Below are 22753 nucleotides of genomic sequence, written 5' to 3' on the forward strand. Positions count from 1 at the left end.
CATCGTTGTTTTGTTTTTATTTCGATTGCTTGGAATTCGTCTGCTATTACAATACTCACAAAGCAGAAACAATATAACGGAGAATTTCGAAATCCATTTATTATTATCATCAGCAGCGGTTATAAGTTTTTGAAGAAGATTTTACGCTGTATTGTATTATATCCAGCATAATATTATCATTCGAATTTCGATTTTTACCTAAATTTTCATGATGTCAGAAGAACAAGGTCCAGTAATTGGTGTTAATGCCAGTGTTCCTGTTCAAGAGGAACCTACAGTTTCTCCATCACCCGAAAGATCGGACAGTGAAGAAAGGGAAACTACCCCAGTTGTACCTGCCAATGCTACTAAAGGTGGTAGAGAAACATCTGATAGAGTCTTGTATGTTGGTAATTTGGATAAATCGATTACTGAAGAAGTTCTAAGACAGTACTTTCAAGTTGGGGGTCAAATCTCCAATGTTAAGGTTATGATTGACAAGAATAATGCTCGTGCCAATTATGCATTTGTTGAATACTTCAAATCACATGACGCTAATATCGCACTACAGACTTTAAATGGTAAGCAGATTGAGAATAATGTCGTAAGAATCAATTGGGCTTTCCAAAGTCAACAGGCTTTACCTGATGAAAACACTTACAATCTCTTCGTTGGTGACTTAAGTGTTGACGTCGATGATGAAACTTTGTGCAATGCGTTTAGGAGTTTCCCCAGTTTTATTCAAGGCCACGTTATGTGGGATATGCAAACCGGTGGTTCTAGAGGTTATGGATTTGTTTCATTTGGTGATCAAGAACAAGCTCAATTGGCAATGGACTCAATGCAATCTCAAGAGTTAAACGGTAGACCATTGAGAATCAATTGGGCATCTAAACGTGAAAACCATCACAATGGCAACCGTCGTGGTGGTCTTGCTGGTAACCGTAACGGAGGCATGCGTCTATTCCCTAATAATAACAATGGCTTTGGTAGAGGTATGCCTATGCCACCACCAAATTCTATGGGTATCCCACTTGGGGGCACATTACCACCAAATGCTCAACCAATGGGTGCACCACCATCTGGTCCTGCCCCAACGGTTCCACCTCCTGTGAACCCACAAGCTGTGGAAGCTATGATTAGAAGAGCTCCACCAAGAGTTACTACCTCTTACATTGGTAACATTCCACATTTTGCTACAGACAGTGATTTAATTCCACTTTTGCAAAATTTCGGTTTCATCTTGGACTTCAAACATTATCCAGAGAAGGGTTGTTGCTTTGTGAAATACGATACTCATGAGCAAGCTGCAGTTTGTATTGTAGCTTTAGCCAATTTCTTCTTTCAAGGACGTAATTTGAGAACTGGCTGGGGTAAAGAAAGAACTACATTTGTACCAATGGCACAACCACAGCAACCAATGATGATGGCAGATCAATCTCAACAACCTATTGAGCATTAGAAATTACAGTCACAAGACTTTCGAAAAGAAGAAAAAAGTAAGATAAATCATAATATAAGTCATAAAATAACATAAAAAAATTCCAAGAAACCATTTTCCGAGAAATACTGAAATTCTGTCATCCCTGTAGAAGATTATATGAGGACCCATGAGTGACAAATAATTGTGTAAAGTATTAAGGAACTATAAAATATATCTATCTGTGTACTGACTGTGTAGAAAATTCGATCCCGTTTACAGTGATTTGGAGAAAAAAATTTGGCCGAACCACCAAGAGCATCGAGGAAGACGATCAAAAGGAATAATCCCAGCTTGAACTAATTCCTAAGAATATCAATTATATCAGATTCAAGGGGATACTGATAAAGTATTATGGTATTAGGACAGCTCTAATCAACACCATTTAAGATATATTTTTTCTTATAGTTGTCAAAAGGAAGAAGTGGGTAAAAAGCTGTTCTTTACGTCAAATACCGTTATAAATCATTATCGCCATCGGCATCATCATTCATCTATCATCAATATAACCATCTCAATTCCTTTGTATGAGTTTTGTTTTGGGACCTATAGTACAAAAAATCTCCTCATTCATTTCAAACAACAATAATAAGACTAGCATCCCAATCGCATTAGGTATAGTAATTCTATCGACTGCATTTTTATTTCTAAAGAGTAAGAAACATAATTCTAACGTAGGTGATATTGCAAGAGGAATGACATCAAAAAGTGGATTTAGACGTTGGATGCCTCGTTCTGGTCAAATGGAAAATGAAGTTTTGAAAAGAGGTGGTAACATCGGTGGGTTGGTAAATGATGGTAACACCTGTTTTATGAATTGTGTTTTACAATCGATGGCATCTTCTAAAGAACTTCTGAAATTTTTAGATGAAGAAATTGCATGCAAAGCAAAATTGGATGAAGATCAATCAAACGGAGATGATGTTAATAATGAAAAACCTCATAATACATCAAAACAACAACAGAAGCGAGAGGAAGAGGCAAAGAGTGAAGGTGAAACCGTTCCAGATGTTACATTTAGCGCTGCCCTTAAGGAGTTGTTAGATAAATTGAACGCCAAGTATTACCGTGACAGACCTTATTTTAAAGCCAACAAACTCTTGAAATCGATGTCTAAAGCGCCTAATAAAAATATTTTATTAGGTTATGATCAGGAAGATGCACAAGAGTTTTTCCAAACCATGCTTTCAGAGCTGGAGAAAAATGCAAAATCCTTGGATAACACTACTATAGATAAACATGCAATCCTTGAAAAGGATTTACCAGAAACCGCTGTCATAGGTCAAGCACGTCTAGACCATGTGGGTGCCGTCTATATTCCAACCGAACAAGTGACTCCCAATTTGATCCCACCCGGTAGTAAAGAAAAGTATTTTACCAAGTTTAAATTGATTACACCATTGGATGGTATTCTTGCAGAAAGAATTGGTTGTTTACAGTGTGGTGAAACCGGTGGTATTCGTTACTCAGTATCATCTGGATTAAGTTTAAACTTACCAAGTGATAATATGGGATCATCGTTAAAATTATCTGATCTTTTAAAGGATTACATTAAACCCGAAATTATTGAAGGTGTAGAATGTAATCGTTGTGCATTGATTGCCGTTCGTGACCATTTAAAGGAACAATTACAGCAATATGAAGATAAAAAGGCTAATGCAATACCTGCTAAACTATGTCAGGCATTCCAGTCCAGAATTCAAGAATTGGAAAAAGTTTTGAGTAAGCCAGTTATTGATGATGAAGAATATAAAAAGCTTCACACGGAAAACATGGTCCGTAAATCTTCTAAGTCCAAACAAGTGCTGATATCAAGACCACCACCTTTACTGGCGATTCACATCAATAGGTCCGTCTTTGACCCTCGAACTTTCATGATCAGAAAAAATAATGCTCGTGTTCTTTTCAAGTCAAGATTGAACCTATCACCATGGTGCTGTGATATCGATGAGATTAATATGGATGCACGTATGCCTATGTCTCAAAAAGAAGAAGTTATTATGGATTCAAGCGAAGATGAAAATGTTGGTGGTGAATTTTACACTAAATTACATCAAAAATACGAAAGAGAATTTGAGGATAGCGATGAAGATTCCGATCAACCCATTGGTAGCAGTGATGATAAACTTGTTAGCAACTATGATCCATTGGGTGGTGATGGTAACTCGCTATCATCGTACTCAGATGAAGAAGAGAGTAACGAATCTGATTACATCGAAAAGACTGATGCACTCGGTAATACAATTAGAGAACCTAGGGCAAGAGCTAATGATAAAGTGGAAGTTGCAGTCCGTGAAAATGCTTCAGGTGCTTCTTCATCTGAAGAAGAAGAAGAACCTGAAGATAAAAATCAAGAGATGGATGGTGATGATGAAGATGAGAGAGCATCAGCGCCACAAAACACTGAAAGTGAAGGCGAAGATGAAGGTGAAGCTACCAATGGCCCACTACCATCTAAATTTTCTGTACCAGCTACTCCCTTAACATACTCGCTACGTTCTGTAGTGGTTCATTACGGTACACATAATTACGGTCATTACATTGCCTTTAGAAGATACAGAGGTTACTGGTGGAGAATCAGTGATGAGACCGTTTATATCGTTGATGAAACTGAAGTATTGTCCACACCGGGTGTCTTTATGTTGTTTTACGAATACGATTACGATGAGAGCACTGGTCAAACAAAGCAAGAAGATTGGCAACTTGAAGAAGAATACAATCCTGAAAAAATAGAAATTGCTGGAGAGCCTGAAAGCTTATCATGAGACAGAGTCAATTAATTGAATTAACAAACAAAGCAAAAATTAAAGAAAAACAACATAAAATTACATATTAAATATAACTATTACTTATTTTTTTATTTTGTCTATTAATTACATATGTTTTTTTGTCTTGTCTCTCTAATCATCATACATGGGCCTTTGGGCGTTGATCATTTTCATCATCATCTGCACTGATCAGTTCGTCCAAATCGTAGTCGTAATGGTTGGGGTCTTCACTGTAATTACCAATAACCCTCTTCTTGAGACCAGTCTTAGAATCTATTTCAAATCCGTGAGAACTGGATTTGCCAATATCTTTTTCACTAGAAAGCTTGAATTTCAACCTATGGTCATTACTAGTCCTTGAGTTCTTTTGACCAATCTTAAACCCACCAACACCTGAAAGTGTTGGCAGCAAGAGGGCAAAAATTATGACAAAGATGAAGAACAACAGGTAGAAATAAAAATCCATGACTGATTCTCCAAGCCTTTGAATCGAATAAAAATCCACTTTTGACTTCGATTGTTCAACTCGCGATGACTTTTCAAACTTAACTTTTTTCACGCATTATCATATAAAAGTACGTAGCTAAGATCAAGTTCCTTATACACTGGAGTAGAACCCATCAGCAGAAGGCCTAATCCAGAAATGATTCGTTCAACATTTGTTAGAGCTTCAAGACTCGGTAGAACTTGTACTGCTGCATCAGCAATCCGTAGAGCATCATTACTGCCTATTCGCAAATGGAATTACCCACACCCACAACTGCATGCTCAAAGATTCTACGCAGAATCGTTCACCTTAGGTGATGAAATACCACCAGAAGTGACTAATTTATCTTTTCAAACGTACCATGAGCAAGCCGATACGTTTTTAGAATCGCTCTCAGATCAATTAGAAGCCCTGAGCCAGAAGTACCCGGAAAGTGTGCCTGACGTTGAATTGACCCAAGGTGTCATGCAATTGGAACTAGGCGGAATCGGTAGCTATGTCATAAACAAGCAGCCTCCAAATAAGCAAATATGGCTGGCATCGCCAGTTTCAGGCCCTAATCGTTTTGATTTCTACAAGAACGAATGGATCTCACTGAGAGATGGGTCTAAACTACTCGATATATTGAATGAAGAGATTAATCAAGCGGTTACAGAGGAGAATGTAACTTTAACTCCCAGTGACTAATAAACCGCAATGATCAATACTCCTCTTAGGACTATATTTATACCTATATACATATATATATATGTAATTATCTCGACGATGATGAACGAACGGCGCTAGCTCGTTGCGGACGACGAGGGTTGCAGGTATAAAAGGGGAGCTAGATCGAGGTAGCAGAGTACACAACTCCTATCAACAATAATAACCTTACGACCATATCGCACAATATTTCTATTCAGGTATATACATTCAAATTTGAAAATGGCTGGTAAATCATTTATAGTTACATTGAAAGAGAACGCTCCAGATGCTGACGTTTCAAAGTTTAAGGACTCCATCAAGGACTTGAACGGTTCTATTACTCACGAATTTTCGCTGATCAAGGGTTACACTGTTCATTTGCCAGAAACCTTGCACGCCAATAAGCTGAAGGATAGTCACAATTCGATTATTGCCAATATCGAAGAAGACAAGGAAGTTCATACACAATAAGGACTGGGTCGGAAGTATTACGGAACGGAATAGGTGTTGAATTATTTGATTAATTAGGTGATATAACAGTATACTAAGATTAATAGATTTAATCACTGGCTCTATCAAAAAAGAGGTAAAGGTGAAGGGGGATGGAGGAGCCTGAGTATGTAAAAGGGTACTATACGGGTATAGCGGCTGCATATGACACGTGATATATGGTCACGTGAATATCACGTGTCTAGCTGAGTAACCCCGCCCCCTGTAAATAAATAAGGGGTGGGCAGAAATAAGCACCTTTTACCCCTAAAGCTACTATAACACCAACGAAGCCAACTCTCTGGTTTCAACTCCATTAGACAGTAGAATTGGAGAAACCAAATTTTATTGATATAAAAGGTGACCCAAGATTTGCCACAATTGCTAGATTCCCCAGATCTGTTCGACGAGTTTGCTAAGGTATAGTGTAGTCCTATCCCTAGGTTCTCAATCGCTATGCCCTTAAAACAGATTAATCACGACCCCCAGTTTAAACCAGTTAAAAGTATCTATGAAAATCGTCTTAGACAGTTCATTGATACTGGCGGCTACAAGGACTTGAACCTACCTAAATTCTACGATAAGCAAAGAATTCACCAGGATGGCGAATATGTTAAAATTTGGTACTACCAAATTCCCTGGGAAAAGGGTTTTGACCCAACTGCTCCAAGTGTGAGGCCAAGTTGGAAAAGTATTATTGATGCTGATAAGAACGGGGAGATCAAATGGAAAAATACGGCTGAGAACCAACCATTTGGTCCTTCTTGGACGACAACCTGGTTTAAGGTCAATTTGAGTATTCCTCAAGATTGGTTAGATTCTGGTGATCAGTTGACATTTGAATTTAACTGTGATAATGAAGGTATTGTTATCGATCCTGAGACTTTAGTCCCCTATACCGCATTTTCTGGTAACGAGAGAAAGGAGTATCACTTGCCTCGTAATGGTGACGGTAAATATTTCTTTTATATTGAATGTGGTAACAATGGTATGTTCGGTGTTGGTTCAGGTGGCACGAATAATGCGCCAGACCCCAATAGATATTTCCATTTGAAAACCGCCGATATCGTTTGGCCAGACTGGGATGCAAGAGCTCTTTATTTTGATTTTTGGGAATTAAGTGATGCTGCTCGAGAATTACCGGATGATTCTTGGCAAAGGAACAGGGCAAGACAAATTGGTAATGAAGTTATGAATTTGTTTGACCCCAACGATAGATCGTCGGTGGTTAGATGTCGTGAATTCTTGAAAAAAGAGTATTACGACAAATATAATGACAGTGACAAAGTTTACGGCAAGGGGGATTCATCACTTTTGCCTAATGTTTATGCGATAGGTAATTGTCACATTGATACGGCCTGGTTATGGCCATGGGCGGAAACACATAGGAAGATCGTTAGATCCTGGTCATCCCAAACCACTTTGATGGACAAGTATCCGGAGTATCAGTTTGTCGCCTCCCAAGCTCAACAGTTTAAGTGGTTAAAGGATGAACATCCTGAATTTTTCTACGGTAGTTTGGTTCCCAAGGTGGAGCAGGGTCAATTTTATGCTGTCGGCGGTTCCTGGGTGGAAAATGATACCAATATTCCTCAAGGTGAATCGCTATGTAGACAATTTCTTTTGGGCCAAAGGTTTTTCATGAAGCATTTTGGTGCTAAATCAACCGTTTTCTGGTTACCTGATACTTTTGGTTATTCTTCACAGATTCCACAAATTTGTCGTACCTCTGGTATTGAAAGATTCCTAACGCAGAAGTTAGCTTGGAATAATATTGATAACTTCCCCCACTCTACCTTTAACTGGGTTGGTATTGATGGCTCACAAGTGTTGACACACATGCCTCCCGGTAACACATATACCTCTGACGCTAATTTTGGTGATGTCTTACGTACCGCCAAGCAAAACAAGACTCAGGAATTTTACGAACCAGGGTTGATGCTTTACGGTAAAGGTGATGGTGGTGGTGGCCCCACAAAGGAACAATTGGAGAAAATGAGACGTATCAGATCGTTGTACAACCGCAATGGTAATGTGATCCCCAAATTACAACTGGGTCTCTCAATTGATCAATTTTACGATAACATTTTGGAAAGGACCCATCAAGGTGATGATTTACCTGCGTGGGTTGGTGAGTTGTATTTGGAATTCCATAGGGGTACTTATACCACACAGGCTAGAATGAAACAGTTGATGAGATCTTCAGAAATTAAACTACACGATTTGGAATGGATAGCTACCAAGACTTCTTTGTTATACCCTGGTAAATATAAGTATCCGGCTTCCAAGATTAATGACTTATGGGAAAACGTATTATTATGTCAATTTCATGATGTTTTACCTGGTTCTTGTATTGAACTAGTTTACAAGTATGAAGCTAGACCTATGTTGGAGAATGTTCTAAAAGAAGCCGATAAATTGTTACAAGGCGCTCAGACGGTTTTGATCGATAATGCTGTCAAGAGTAAAGATCAAGTGTCGGTTGGTACTCTTGCTTGGTGCAAGGAAGATTTGAAAGCAGATGCATCTGATTTTATCCCAGCCACTTGTACAGTGGAAGATGATTACTTTGTTCTAAACAACGGTGAGTTGACAGTTAAGATCAGTAAGCACAGTGGTGTGATCACTAGTATTGTTAATGAAAAGACAAAGACTGAATACATTGACAACAAGCATGGTAGAAACAAGCTAGGAGCTAATCAATTTGTGTTGTTCGATGATGAACCTACATCTTTCCCCGCTTGGGATACTGAATTGTACTCTGTGAACAAGTACAAATACTTGACCAAAGTTGAGAAGATCGAGGTGGTGTCGTCTACAGCTTCTGCTGTTACGGTGGAGGTTGTTGTGCCTGTAAGGCAGGATTGTAAATTGAAAACACAGATTACGTTGAAGGGTAAGGAAGCAGGTGTCACCGATGAGAGTAAAGTGGATATTCACACTAAAGTGGAAAATTGGAATGCCTTCTACCAATTCTTAAAAGTGGAGTTCCCTGTCAACATCATCAATGATTTCGCCTCTTACGAGACCCAATTCGGAATTACTAAGAGGCCTACTCATTACAACACGAGTTGGGATACAGCCAAATTTGAAGTGTGTCACCACAAGTTTGCCGATTACTCTGAATACACGAAGGGTGTTTCTATTCTCAACGACTGTAAATATGGGTTCTCTACTCATGGTAATTTGATGAGACTCTCACTTTTGAGGTCAGCAAAGGCGCCTGATGCTAATGCTGATATGGGTAACCATGAATTCTCATATGCTATTTATCCTCATAGAGGCCCTCTATCCCACAAGACCGTGAAGTTAGGATTAGAATTCAACTATCACTACAAATTTGATTTATCTTCTGAAGCCGCTAAGGCCTTTGACCAATTTATCACTCTCGGCGGTGATCCTAACGTGGTTTTGTCTAACATTAAGAGAGGTGAAGATGACAAGTCTATTGATTCTCAATATGCTCTTGACCCACAAGACAAGACAACTGTTGTCGTGAGGTTGTATGAATCCTTGGGTGGTGAATCTTTAGCAACATTGACTACTTCACTGCCTATTAAGGAAGTACACAAGATCGACAGCTTGGAAACAAAAAGTCTCGAGAAGTTGCACTTCCATACTAATAAAAATGATGCTAAATTGCAGGATATTCCAATTACTTTGAGACCATTCGAGATTGGTACTTATAAGCTGGTTCTTTGAATGTTTAAGAAGTAAGAAGTCGGGTATGATTAAGGAAACAAGGGCAAGGTTAACGAAATTTAAAAGTTGGAAGACAATATAAAAAGAAGAAAATGGATCGAATATATATTTTTATATTGCCCTTATGGTATAGATTTATTAAGTAGCTAGCTGGTCTAAGTTGGTTTATGTTTGCTATTAGTGTCATCTTATTTAAATATTCGTGAGCCCGGAGCTGTGATCACATGAAAGTGTTGAAGATAGTTATGCTCGTGTTCAATGTTTAGAGTTGGCTAAACTTTAAAGTCAACAGAGAACCAGAACACAATGTCAAGGGAATAGATAATCAGATATTGGTGAGTTGCTGGACATGTCCACTAGCCTTGAGTCTACTAAACATGTCAAGTTTCTGAAAAGACATTTGCTCATGTTGCCGTCTTCTCAGCAGTCGCACGATGTGAATAGAATAGCCATTATCTTTTATTCCATTGTGGGATTGTCAGCGTTAGGTGTAGATTGTTCTCGAGAGTATGCATCTAGTATCCCTTATATATATCAACACTACGTCAAATTGCAAATTCCCGGCTACGAAGAGGTATTTTCAGGGTTTGTCGGTAGCTTGGCTACAAATGTGTCAAATACATCCTGTATAAGTTTGCCCAATACTTTATTCGCCCTTCTTACCTTAAGGATAATGAAATGCGATGAGTTCTTTCAAAAAACTGTGGATAGAGAAAGCTTAGGGAATTTTATTCGAAAATGTCAGTACCCAGATGGATCCTTCGCATCTGTCCTTGATATGAATAAACCTACGCCATCACCTGTGGATTCGACTGATTTAAGGTTTTGTTACATTGCCGCGGCTATATTGAGGCTGCTTGGGTGTGAGACTAAAGAGGACTTTGAAGAATTTATAGATGTCGATAGAGTAATTGACTACATGATGACCAAAAAATGTGATTTTGGAGGTTTTGGTGATTATGGGGAGACTCATGCTGGTTATACATCGTGTGCATTGTGTGCATTTCAACTATTGCATGGTCTCGATAAATTAGATTCCGAATTTAAAGAAAGAACCGTAGATTGGTTGCTACATCGTCAAGTTTCTAACAGCGGTACTGTGCTTTTACAAGAGGGTAAAAATCCTTATTACGATCCTGAAGAAAATGGCGGATTCCAAGGTAGAGAAAATAAATTTGCAGATACCTGCTATGCATTTTGGTGTTTGAATTCACTCAAGATTTTAGATGAAAATGAATTTAATAATGTTTGTCGAGCTGGTTTGGCTCAAGATTATCTCTTAACAAAGACACAAAATAATTTAATTGGAGGATTTAGTAAAAATGATGAAGATGATCCAGATTTATATCACACTTGCCTGGGGATAGCTGTATTACAATTAATGAATGGGACCTTTGACGGAATATTTTGTATCCCCAAACAATTTGCTCCGTAATTATTAAATGATTAAGTCAGGTTCGCTCTTCTGATTTTTGTTTTTGTCTTCTTTCTTCTATTTTATTTTGTTCCTCGATCATATTTACATGGATTCTTTTTTTTTTCTGATGCCTATTACTCAAAATCTCATGCTACAAGGCTAGTTCATAAGTCGTAGTCGTTACATAAATCTTTTTATCAGTTCCTCATAAATACCCCATGCAATCCCAGCACTCAATGCCTTTCTAGTTAGTCTCATGCTTAATCCACTAAATAATTTTATAGGACTTTCTTGCCTAACGATTATGGTTAAAGTCGTAAAAAAACTAGTGAATTTTTTGGGTTCTAATTGCATCCTAGTCTTTATGGTGTCGAATGGTGCTGTTATGGAAGTAGCTAAACTTGCTGAGAAAATTGCACTTAATGCATTAACTGTCGCTGAAGTTGTTGATGTAAATTTGCCATTATGTTCGTGAGCTATCACTTCACGCGGTAGTATTAGAGGCACTATTAATTTTGCTTTCTCATAGAGTAAAACGTATAGGCCAGAATAAGGTACATCTCTTAAACTTGTTGGGCCAAATCCACGGAAAAACCCCTTGATACCATAAGTTCTATAGACATCTCTTGTAGCTTCGCTTATGCTTGAATAGTTGTACAATGTCGATTCATATCTCACTTTTAAAACGGTAAATGGCATCGTAAGGTAACCGACAATACCTCTAGCCAGTGCCCCAGCAATTAGGTTCTCGTAGGTGGTCAATTGAGGCAAATTGCTACTGCTGGGGCCTGCAGCAGACGATCCTCTGTCTTTGGCCAACGCAGTTCTCATCAGATTCAAACATGAAAGGTAAAGTGCACTTCCGGTGGAAGTTCTCACTGCTGAGGTTATGGTACCTCTCCAGAGATTCAATGGGTTGTCAATCTGTTTTAACACTGTAAAAAGGGTAGCATTCTTGTTTTGTTGAATTCTAGTCTTTAAAAGGTCTAAGGGCTGAAGTGTAACAGCCGATGAAAGACCTCCAAAAAAACCACCTAACAAATGAGCAGATGTAGTAGCTGATTTCTCAGACATATAACTGTTTATAAAATCCTTCTATGTGGGTAATTGCTTTAGGGATTCTTGCTCAACTCGATAAAGTTATTCGTCATATCATATCAAACCTGACTTTTTTACTTTCGAAGCACCGAACTCTTTTTCATCACCAAATCTGATAAGGATAGATGAAGAGAAAAATTGTTTACAATGGACGATAGAAAAGCTTATAGTTAGAATTGACAATTTTCTTGTAAACTACGAGTGCTGTTTCATGGGTCTATTAAGTTTCAGCGCCATCAACGAGTTTTTCGGAGTTGCTTTAGCACATCTTGTAATGTCAAATGGTGTAAATGAGGATTTTGATCCAGGTCATAACTGGATTCATGACAAACTGTTACCACTTCATTAGGCGTTATCCAATGAGAATAAAACCATATTTCCTTCCCGCCGATTCTCCTCCTTAGGGTATTGTCACTATCAAATAAGTTAAGTTTCCCAAAATCTATATTGCACAATTCACTGTTGAGCCCCAGACCTGTATACTTGGTATAGCACTCTTTTAGAGACCAAATATAGGCGAACATGGGGGCTCTCTTGGTAGGATTACACTGAATCAAGCTCTCGAATTCTTGTGATGAGAATATTTCTTTGAAGTTGTTTAAGTCTTGGTCTCCAGAGTAATCAGCCGTGGATGCCAGGTCTATGCCTACTTCGCAGTGCTTACCTTTGACAATATACTGAGCCACATAACGTTCTCCATTGGACATGCTAAACGCTAACCCGTCTATATCTTTGAGTTGAGGTTTCCCATAGGTCCCATTTTTATACTTTAATTGAGTGTGAGGTAATCCAGTAGCCATTGAAATACCTGAAATTTGTAGGAGTCGATTGCAGAGCGCTTTGCATCTATCTGGATATGATTTTTTTCTTAGAATTCGAGCCTGCTGTTCTAAGCTCAAAAACCTCATTGACTCTTCAAATACAAATGCATCTTGTAAACCTTCATGGCAGGAATCTAGTAGAAGTATACTATGCCAATTTCCAGCACGATCTAAGTTTCGGATTGACTCCTGCATGTCTCCATAACTCATAATCTGGTTTTTCATCAATAGCTAAAATGGGAAAGATGATTTCGGATATCAGTAGTCAAAGTTTTAACGACTTTGTAAATAGAAAGGTCGATATATAAAGGAAGGCAGCCCGGTTTATCTCGAATTCGTCATGAGTACTGGGGTTCAAGATGATAGGAAACCTTTATTTGATTCAGCAGTATCCTTTCTGAGCGACCCCAGCGTTAAGGATGCACCTTTGACTAAAAAGATTGAATTTCTGCAGTCTAAAGGACTGACTCAACAGGAAGTAGAATTGGCCCTCAAAAAGTCACAACAAGATCATGAAATGCTCTCGCAGAATGTTAATAATAGTAGTACTGCTACTGTCGCAAGAGAACCAGATAGAGGTTCTCTAATGTATGAGGCGGTTCCACCACCATTGCCACGCCGTGATTGGAAGGATTACTTTATTATGGCAACAGCCACAGCAGGTTTGTTCTACGGCGTCTATGAAGTAACAAAGAGGTATGTAATCCCCAATATTCTACCAGAAGCACAATCTAAATTGGAACAGGACAAGAAAGAAATACAAGATCAATTCGAAAGGGTCGATAAGCTGCTAGTAACGTTGGAAAATGAACAATCAGAATTTAAAAAGCAAGAGGAACAAAAATTAGTGGAATTGGACAAGACTGTAGTAGATCTGCAAACCTGTTTGGAACAGACTTCATATACAAGAGATAAGATCGAAGATGAATTCAAAATAATGAAATTGGAAATGGCTAATTTACAGAGTAAATTGGACACATTTGTGATGGCTAAAAGAGGTGATCAACAGTTGGAAAACATTAGTTCAGAACTTGAATCTCTCAAGAATTTGATCAAGACGCGTGAGATGCATCCTGGGAATTCCACCAGCAGTACTAATGACGCTGTTAACCACAAATCTCCGTTGAACAAAAATCCTGTACCGGGTGTAGAGGCAATTCCCTCCGCAACAGAGATCCTAAGCAAAATGAATTTTGGAAATAATAATAATAATAATAAGGACCAAGAACAAGCATCTGTACCAGCGTGGAAAAAGGCAAGAGAAGAATCTTTGAACCATTCAAATTCAAATCCAAATTCGAATTCAATCCCGGAATGGCAGAAGAGTGCGATGAACAACACTACAAACCCTGAGTTGCATGACTCTACTAGCAACAACAGTGAATCAACGGCCCAAGAATAATTAGCTGGATGCTAGTAAATATTTAAAATATAATATTTTATATACTATAGGTTTATAGTCATCACTATGTACGAGCTGGTCTCTGGGGACTATGGAAGCTTGTAATAACAATGGTATTGAGATGAACCGTTAAAATTATGATAATAAGTCAAGTTTCAAGACCACCAGTAGCAAATTGAGCTCTGTTTGGCATTTATAGAGTAATTTTGTGGGGCCATGGAGAATGAGAATTTCTACAAGCTGGCATTGAGATGTGCAGATCGTCAGATTGCCTCTGGAGATTTCCTTAATTTCTACAAAGAGTTCTATAATGAGAAATTCTCTGCTAAAATGGAAAATGAAGATACGCCTAACGAATCCAAGGTACTAGAAGTATCTAATTTGCTGGCATCCGAATGCATAAGACTTCTTTCCTTCGAGAAATCATTAATTTTAGCCAATTATGTGGTGGAAATGGTATTTGTAAATTACAATTCAGATCTGGTACATGCATTTCTACCGCAGTTGTATTATATTACTAATAGTAACATGCTAATCCATTTCTTTGCTCAATCAAGTGCATTTTTTTCCAAATTATCCGATAAATTAGTTATGGATCAACTGAACAAAGATCTTTCCACTTACGTGATTCCCAGCATCTTGAATGTGGATGTAACTACTATTGGTAATGATTTGGTGGTGGCCATCTGTAAATTTCTATTATTGATGATGAATTTTATTAATGGCAATGTTGTTCTATCATCAGATAGGTCGAGAGATAATTTGAATGCACTCTTAAATCGATTATCGAAAGTGAATAAATTGTTACACAAGAAGGTTCAACAACAAGCAGACGCTAAATTGATATTCAAAAATGCAAAAAATAATGTTTTTCCTCTAGAGTCAGCCGTTCAAGAGTTTGTCAGTTCACCTTCTATCACATCACCGCAGTTTGAGCCAAGTCCAATCAGTAATGCCAAGGCACAGGCATCCGGTGGAGCCACTGTATCAGGAGCTAAATATCAAGATATTAAATTGGTGCGTTATTACAAAAACATTTGGCTCAATAATAAAATTATCAATTGGGGACCCATCGATTCAGATTTCTTATCACGTTACGCTTCCATAGCAACTTCTGCATTCCAAGGTGTTACTTATTCTCCTCAATCTACTGATTCCATTTTACAAGATTTGATAGAAACCTCGTTTACTTGTTTCGCCCAATTCGTTAATAACAAACAGTATCATCAGCTAAATTCCAATTTTAATCTTTTGGAAAGACAATGGATGGTTTTCATCTGTAAACATCTGCCTCTTTTAATCTTGGAAAATGGTTCTGGTAATTCCCACACAGTACCACAAGCATTGGAAAGTATCGATGATAAAGTGGTGAAAGCAATTAGAACCTATTATTCTGAAAAAGATGATATGAAAGGACGTAATGAGGATTTATTTGATGACTACCCCTCTAACAATTTGGATATAAGACATGAATTCATTAAAAATTTAGTGTCCCTTGGTTTACAATCGCCTACTTTACTCAATGATTATTTGAGAGAGGATCAAATGATAGATACTAGAACCCTTCTGACTACTGACGATCTTATTGTAACAAATTCACAAGGTGTACAAGAGTTGGTTAAAGACTTTAAACATTTCCTTACGAATTCATTAGATTCTTTAGAACCTGAAGTACTCATTAATGATTCCAATGATAATGCCGATGGATTACAACAAATATTCCACAATTTTGAAAATATACCGCCCACGAAGCAGAGGGAAATTTCTAATATTCTCATTGATATTTTGCAACATGCGTTGGAAAATTTAGAATTCGATCGAATAGCCAAAATTTGCAGCGTATTATCCTTCAATTTTTCCCATTCATTGACCACTATACTCTCATTTTCATCACCAACAAAAATATGTGAAATGTTGATAAAATTTGTAGATGTATCATGGGATAAATTCGTAGAACCACGCTGTAAGGAGCTAGTGGAATCTGAATATGATACGATGAACTTTTTTCTGTCATTTAGCTGTTCTATACTACTTTTGATCGTCATTTGGCAGACATATGATTTTTCACTGGTAGACGTTGTATTACAATCATCTGAATCGAATACCGAAAATTCGTTTGTCATTTCTTACATTTCTAAATTACCGGAAATTCCAGATGTATTCCTTTTGGACCCAAAGAATTCTCTAGATCAAGAAATGAGGACTAAATCACACCAAGTGGTACAAAATTGGTTAAGAGATTTGTTTGTAAATGGTTCCATTTCTGACGACTTGCTTCAAAGTGTCGACCTGAAACAACTAGCAGTGCTAGTTCCATTTATCTTTAAACAGGTATTACTCACCTTAGAGGTCGGAGCCATTGAAGATGTGTCTAATTTAGTGGGTGGGTTGGAATATTTTCTTCAACCCTTCATGTTGATTGGTTTGGTAAAGATTGTTTATTGGTTAGAACAATACCTGTACTCTTTGAAAAGCGAAAACTTAGATGAAGGCCTTTTAGAGAAGTTACTTACTTTATTGAATTCCATTTTTAATCCACAAGCATTGAATGAAGATTCAAAATTATTTCATTCATCTCTTCTCCGTTTGAATGCTGTTAGGCTCCTAAGAGTGCTTCGTCAATTCCGTTCACAATCGCAATCTAATTACGGTATTTATTCAACCGAATCAAGTGGTCACCCAAAATTGGAGCTTTTGATAGAAAGATTACTATCAGCGCTCAATGTATCACCAACATACAATCTTGATCCACGAGTGATAACAACCGAAAACATTTATTCACAAAAGCAAGTTGGCTATGGAAGGTTCTTAATTCTCAATGAAAACCCTATTAACAAAATAATGACAAACCAAATCAATTCTTTTTGGAATCTTCATAGTAGCACCTATTACAATTTGGACTATTTGAAGGAAGTTATTAATCTTGTTTCACCTAGAGTCTTTCTGCAAGATGTTCTTGCAACGCTTGAATATAAGTTGGACACATATGGGGTAGCGGGAACTCGCAATAAAATTGCCGCTGTGGAATCCGAGCATGTGATGGATTATCTCTTTTACTTTTTGGTGCTGTACGATGTTAGATCCCAAGTAGACGCAGTCAGTCTATTGCAAGTGATGGATGGTAATTCTGAATCACCAATAGTTAAAGAGGAAATGCAGATGAAAACGACTGAAGTGGCTCCCAAAGCAGAAGTATCTCAAGATGATGATTTTGACATGCTCTTCGGTGAACCAGAAACAAATGTTACAGGAGTAGATAAAGAAAACCAATCCACAAATGTTGAGTCGAAGCCTACAGAATCGAAATACAATTTGACTGCTACTCTTGAGCGTCATTCGTTTGGATTAATAATTCATGAAATGAAACAAGAATGTAATGAAGCTTTATCCACTGGGGATATTTCAAAAGATGTTTGTGATAAAATTACAAAATATCATGAAAAGTACGTCTATCTATTGAAAACCTGTGTTTTCTAATGGGTTATCATTACGAATATGTGTATCAATAATGAATAGATGAATAAAAATAAATAGAATAAAACAAACTAAACGATGCTAAAATGTGAGTCTGTGCCTAAGTATTAGTATATTACAGTATTTACCTTCTTTGAAGTTGGAATGCTTCTTATTTTTTATTTTTTATTTTTCGAATTAATGATTAAGTGATGAGCTTCATGATGCAATTTTCTATTTGAATGTAACTGTTTCCTTATTATCTTCGCCCTCTATTCTCTTCACCTTTTTAGCTTGAGTCTTACCTTCCATGACAACTTGTTGAACGTGTTCCTTCTGTTTGGCTCTATCTCTCATTCTTTCCTCGATAGTATCACGAACAAGTAATCTGTAGACAGTGACTTGTCTCGTTTGACCCAGTCTATGAGCTCTATCCATTGCTTGAGAATCAATGGTTGGATTCCAGTCAGAATCGTAAAAGATCACAGTGTCCGCGGCCGTTAGATTAATACCAAGACCACCAGCTCTGGTACTCAAAAGGAAGACGAATAGATCTGGAACAGTTTGCCAGTCATGAACCAAATCACGACGATCTTCTAATTTAGAAGAACCATCGAGACGAATGTGTTTGTATTGTCTGTAAGTCAGATATTCTTCCATTAAATCCATCATCTTCGTCATTTGGAAATAAATCAATACTCTATGGCCGTTGCGTTTCAAATCAACAAGTAACTCATCTAATTTTCTCAATTTAGCAGATTCAGTGATAAATCTATCCATAGAGGGCATAGAAATTGGAGATGAAAAGTATTTGTTGAAAGCGGCTGGAAATTTACCGGTAATCGGGAAGTGGTCTACAGGAATCTTCTTTTCCACCTTCAAGTTATATTGAGTCTCCGGTGGAATTTCTGACAGTGCTTGTGAAATGGTAGGGTTAAATAATTCCTGTCCTCTTCTCTCATAGAGATGACGGCAACCAAGAACGTCAATAGATATTGGCGTAGAAGCAGCTCCGGGGCGGTAGCCAGGGTGCATACAATTGAAATATTGGTCATCGTAGATTTTATTTTGAATGTCCACTAATGAACTCAACACACCATCTGTGGTAGTTCTTGATAGAGCAAGCAACCTTTCAGGCTTATCATATACATGTAGACCGCTCTTAAAGTTCTTTGGAGCACAGTTACCATCATCGTAGATTTCTTGGATCAAAGGTTTGTTCGAATCTTCCTTATTAAATTCGAGTGCCCTCTGAACAATATCTTTACTTGCAATTTCTGAGAATTCATTGGGTTTTAAACCCGTGAGTAATCTCAAATGTTCGATAAGATCTCTGTTTTTAACTGGATCAAGGACGTTCATGGTAACGTTCAAAAGCTTTTTACGTGCTGCAATATCGTTTTGGAAACTTGGTAGAACCACATCTTCGTAAATTAAGCGGGGCATTTGATAAGTAATTGGATTCTTTGTTGAATACATGACTTCACTAATACCGCCTTCTCTTGCCATTGAAGCTATTTTACCGAAATCCACAAATCCAAATGGTGATGATACATCTGCTCTTTCGAAAAGATCTGGATGATTACAAACTTTCCGGAATTGCATGACGGTGTTGATTAAATTCTGATCCGATGAAGCATCATCCGAACCAGCGGCATTTTCAATAGCATCGTAATTAGTTGATATTTGGGATTTTAGAATTTGGTAAAGTTTAGCTTGTCTATGGGTTAAATCACACATGACATCCACTTCGATCTTATCACCCAATTCTGATTGAACGTTCTTCTTCACACGCCTTAACATGAAAGGTTTCAAGATCATGTGTAAACGTCTTAACTGTTGTTGGTTTAAGGTTGTATTGGCCTCGGCATGAGATTCAATATCTCTAGAAAACCATTCATTAAACTCATCGTGAGAATCGAACAACGAAGGCATGATGAAATGTAACAATGCCCACAATTCCTGCATGCTATTTTGAATTGGAGTACCTGTCAAAAGCAATCTGTTACGACAGTGGAAACTCAAAAGATTTCTCCAACGTGAAGATTGTGAAGACTTAATAGCTTGAGCCTCATCTAAGATCATGTATTGCCATTTCATTTTCTGTAAATAAGTAACATCTGAAACGACCATTTGATAAGAAGTAACCATAACGTGGAAGGGAGAATCTCTTGTATATCTGAAATTTTTCCTATCCCAAAATCTTCTTAAAACTTTACGATCATTACCATTCCCCCAATAAGGTAGGATGTTAAATTCAGGAACAAACTTGGAAATTTCATTAACCCAATTGTGTAAAGTGGAAGCAGGTGTGACGACTAAGAATGGCCCCCAAATATTATATTTTTCTGCCAAATGTGCTAATACAGAAATGGATTGAACGGTTTTACCCAACCCCATTTCGTCTGCTAATATACCATTGATACCTTGATCATACAAGTTAGCCAGCCAGTTTAAACCCTTTAACTGGTATTCCTTTAAAGTACATGCTAACATTTGTGGTTGTTCGATGGTAATTTCACCCAATGAAGTAGGGTTTTGGAAATTTAATTCTTCACCATTAGATGAAGAATCATCGAATTCCTTTGTCTTTGCTCTAGTTTCTGCTAAAGCGTTGGATGCATTTTGAGCGGCTTTGATTCTTAGTTGTTCATCATCTTCATTATCGAAATCGATATTATGGAACTCAGTCTTATTGGCTTCAGTAGCGTCTAAGTCAACATGACCATGTTGGAAATGTTGATGCAGTTGTTGTTGCTGTTGCTGCTGTTGCTGCTGTTGTAGCTGCTGGTCAGCCATTGCACCTTCCAATTCATTGGTTTTAATTTTACGACCGATGAAATGTGAGTACAATTCTGTTTGGGTTAAAAGGAAATTTAATTTCTTTGCTTGTCTCTTATTTTCCCTAGCTTCATCCTCCTTTCTGGCCGATTCTAATGCTTCCTTTTCAGCTTTCTTCTTCAAATCACGTTCTTCACGTTCGTTCTTCTTCCAAAATGATGACATTTCTCTGATACCTCTTCTAGCTCTTGTTTGGAAATCTTTGACTTGTTTGAAATTTCTAAATTGCCATTTTCTTGCTTCTCTGGCACATAATGAGGAAGTCTTTTTAAAATTAGCAGTTCTAATCGATTGAATTTGTTGAACTAATCTTGCCATCTTTGCACAATCCTTACGAGCCATATCTTTCCAAATGGTGAAGAAAGTATTGTCGTAGTGACGTTGAATTGCTCTTGCCTCCTTTACAGTCATCTTTAATCCATAAGTTGGTAATCCATTCTTTGTTGGTGATGCAGTCGCAGAATCAATTTCATTGGCAGGTGTAACGTCTTGTGATCCATCCTTAGCTGTAATTTTTCTCTTTTTGCTACTAGGTGATCCAGTTGGCTCCTTTGCCTTATTCTTAGCTGCTTCCTCTTTGGCCTTGGCGGCTTCTGCAACTGCTGCAGCTCTTTTAGCTTCATTTATATGCCTTTTTAGCCTTCTCACGTGATACTGTTTTAATGTAACTTTGACTGATAGTTTCGAATCCAATGGATTGTAATCGGTAACAATTGCATTGGTAAATCTTCTCTTCTTGACTTTGACAACCTTGTTCTTGTTGCACATTTTAACCAGTTCTTTAACGATTTTTGATCTATCGCTATCCAACGTAACAGTTTTATCCTTTCTCGACGACGGCCTTGGTCTGTCGTCGTCTAACAAGAAATCTTTATCGTTTTCATCGTCCTCCAATGAAAATTGAACATCATGAGAATCCTCCTCTTGCTCTGGTTCTTGCGTTTCTTCCTCTGCTTCATCTGCTTCTGCACCTCCAGCCGCCGGCATATCTGTGCCCACATCGTCACCAACCGAGTCTGGCTCTTGATCTTGATCCTGCTCTTGATCTTGATCGCCATCTTCTTCATTACCGCCATCTTCTTCCACTTCCTCATGTGTTTTGCCATTGACAAGCGGCGATGGTTGTTGCGATCCATCCGGCTCCTCTTGTTTAACTTCATATTTCTCTTCAACCGGCTGTTGCAAATGCTCAACCGTATCACCGCCATTCTCTACCACTTGATCATCCTCATCCACCTCCTGGATCTTTCTCTTCCTTGGAGCTCTTTTTGGCTTTTTTGGCTTCTCATCCTCTACAACATCGTCCATTTCACCAAGTAGTTTCAACTTGTTTTCCTTGTACTTGGCATATGTATCCCATTCAGCTTTCGTAGTTGCCATATCTTTGTACAAGGAATCCAAAGCAGCCCCTTTCCAATCTTTGGATTGGTTATTCCACTCTGACACAAGCTCAAATTCCTGGTAATTGATAAATTTCCAGTCTTGATACTCATGCTCAAGGGCATCTCTTTGGCTAACGACTGAAAAATCTCGATTCAATCCCTGTAAGTATTTTTGTACTGGATCCATAATTCCGTTACCATTTACAATTGCAGTATTTCTACTACTTTCATCACCTGTCACCGGTGATACTACGGGTGCTGGTGGTGTTGACGTAGGTGTTGGTATCTGTTCACCTTCTTCTTTGTTAAGCAGCGCTGCCAACGACATTGGCTTTACGAGTCTCTCTAGGATCCTACTTATTAATACGCTATAGATCTAGTTTATAGGAGAAGTGAAGTAAAGTTGTCTTAGTTTATACCACAAGACGTTTAGTGCCTCCATGTTCACCCATGGGACGGCCAATCACACATCTAACGGTCGCCCGTAAAAGAAAAAAGACTTGGGAAAGGGCAAACAATTTTAATTGTTGTTGTATTGTGATCAAGTAAAGTTGTCTGGTGACAGTTATTTAGGCAAGTAGATAGAAATGGTTATGATACTGTCTCCATAGAGAGACAGCTCTTGTGATTCTTGTACTCTATATATGTACTACTATACTTATAATATGCCAAAGTTTTCACCTCTTGAAGATCTTTCTGCACCAAAAAGCCAAGTGTTCGGATTTGTTTCGCAAGCGTTTCTCAAAC

The 22753-nt window shown here is 37.9% G+C and overlaps 11 protein-coding genes across 11 annotated transcripts; 7 read left to right on the plus strand and 4 right to left on the minus strand.

The window, feature by feature from the left end:
* Positions 1–208: 208 nt before the first annotated feature.
* Positions 209–1441, plus strand: PUB1 (Pub1p; the record flags this gene model as incomplete). Its single annotated transcript, XM_002494430.1, has 1 exon — positions 209–1441. The coding sequence occupies one exon, from the start codon at positions 209–211 to the stop codon at positions 1439–1441; it is 1233 nt and encodes a 410-aa protein (XP_002494475.1).
* A 545-nt stretch (positions 1442–1986) lies between these two features.
* Positions 1987–4224, plus strand: UBP1 (ubiquitin-specific protease UBP1; the record flags this gene model as incomplete). Its single annotated transcript, XM_002494431.1, has 1 exon — positions 1987–4224. One exon carries the CDS (start codon positions 1987–1989, stop codon positions 4222–4224), a length of 2238 nt encoding a protein of 745 aa, XP_002494476.1.
* Positions 4225–4366: 142 nt separating this feature from the next.
* On the minus strand, positions 4367–4693 carry EXP1 (Exp1p; the record flags this gene model as incomplete). The annotated part of the gene is made up of 1 exon (XM_002494432.1): positions 4367–4693. The coding sequence occupies one exon, from the start codon at positions 4691–4693 to the stop codon at positions 4367–4369; it is 327 nt and encodes a 108-aa protein (XP_002494477.1).
* Positions 4694–4870: 177 nt separating this feature from the next.
* Positions 4871–5401, plus strand: YFH1 (ferroxidase; the record flags this gene model as incomplete). The annotated part of the gene is made up of 1 exon (XM_002494433.1): positions 4871–5401. The coding sequence occupies one exon, from the start codon at positions 4871–4873 to the stop codon at positions 5399–5401; it is 531 nt and encodes a 176-aa protein (XP_002494478.1).
* Positions 5402–6346: 945 nt separating this feature from the next.
* Positions 6347–9592, plus strand: AMS1 (alpha-mannosidase; the record flags this gene model as incomplete). The annotated part of the gene is made up of 1 exon (XM_002494434.1): positions 6347–9592. The coding sequence occupies one exon, from the start codon at positions 6347–6349 to the stop codon at positions 9590–9592; it is 3246 nt and encodes a 1081-aa protein (XP_002494479.1).
* Positions 9593–9941: 349 nt separating this feature from the next.
* On the plus strand, positions 9942–11027 carry CDC43 (protein geranylgeranyltransferase type I subunit CDC43; the record flags this gene model as incomplete). Its single annotated transcript, XM_002494435.1, has 1 exon — positions 9942–11027. One exon carries the CDS (start codon positions 9942–9944, stop codon positions 11025–11027), a length of 1086 nt encoding a protein of 361 aa, XP_002494480.1.
* A 162-nt stretch (positions 11028–11189) lies between these two features.
* On the minus strand, positions 11190–12083 carry HEM25 (Hem25p; the record flags this gene model as incomplete). Its single annotated transcript, XM_002494436.1, has 1 exon — positions 11190–12083. The coding sequence occupies one exon, from the start codon at positions 12081–12083 to the stop codon at positions 11190–11192; it is 894 nt and encodes a 297-aa protein (XP_002494481.1).
* A 260-nt stretch (positions 12084–12343) lies between these two features.
* LYS5 (holo-[acyl-carrier-protein] synthase) lies at positions 12344–13153 on the minus strand (the record flags this gene model as incomplete). Its single annotated transcript, XM_002494437.1, has 1 exon — positions 12344–13153. One exon carries the CDS (start codon positions 13151–13153, stop codon positions 12344–12346), a length of 810 nt encoding a protein of 269 aa, XP_002494482.1.
* Positions 13154–13268: 115 nt separating this feature from the next.
* On the plus strand, positions 13269–14330 carry PEX14 (Pex14p; the record flags this gene model as incomplete). Its single annotated transcript, XM_002494438.1, has 1 exon — positions 13269–14330. The coding sequence occupies one exon, from the start codon at positions 13269–13271 to the stop codon at positions 14328–14330; it is 1062 nt and encodes a 353-aa protein (XP_002494483.1).
* A 216-nt stretch (positions 14331–14546) lies between these two features.
* NUT1 (Nut1p) lies at positions 14547–17807 on the plus strand (the record flags this gene model as incomplete). The annotated part of the gene is made up of 1 exon (XM_002494439.1): positions 14547–17807. The coding sequence occupies one exon, from the start codon at positions 14547–14549 to the stop codon at positions 17805–17807; it is 3261 nt and encodes a 1086-aa protein (XP_002494484.1).
* A 210-nt stretch (positions 17808–18017) lies between these two features.
* INO80 (chromatin-remodeling ATPase INO80) lies at positions 18018–22334 on the minus strand (the record flags this gene model as incomplete). The annotated part of the gene is made up of 1 exon (XM_002494440.1): positions 18018–22334. The coding sequence occupies one exon, from the start codon at positions 22332–22334 to the stop codon at positions 18018–18020; it is 4317 nt and encodes a 1438-aa protein (XP_002494485.1).
* Positions 22335–22753: the final 419 nt, after the last annotated feature.

This window comes from Zygosaccharomyces rouxii (genome assembly GCF_000026365.1).
Source record: "Zygosaccharomyces rouxii strain CBS732 chromosome A complete sequence".
NCBI lineage: Eukaryota > Fungi > Ascomycota > Saccharomycetes > Saccharomycetales > Saccharomycetaceae > Zygosaccharomyces > Zygosaccharomyces rouxii.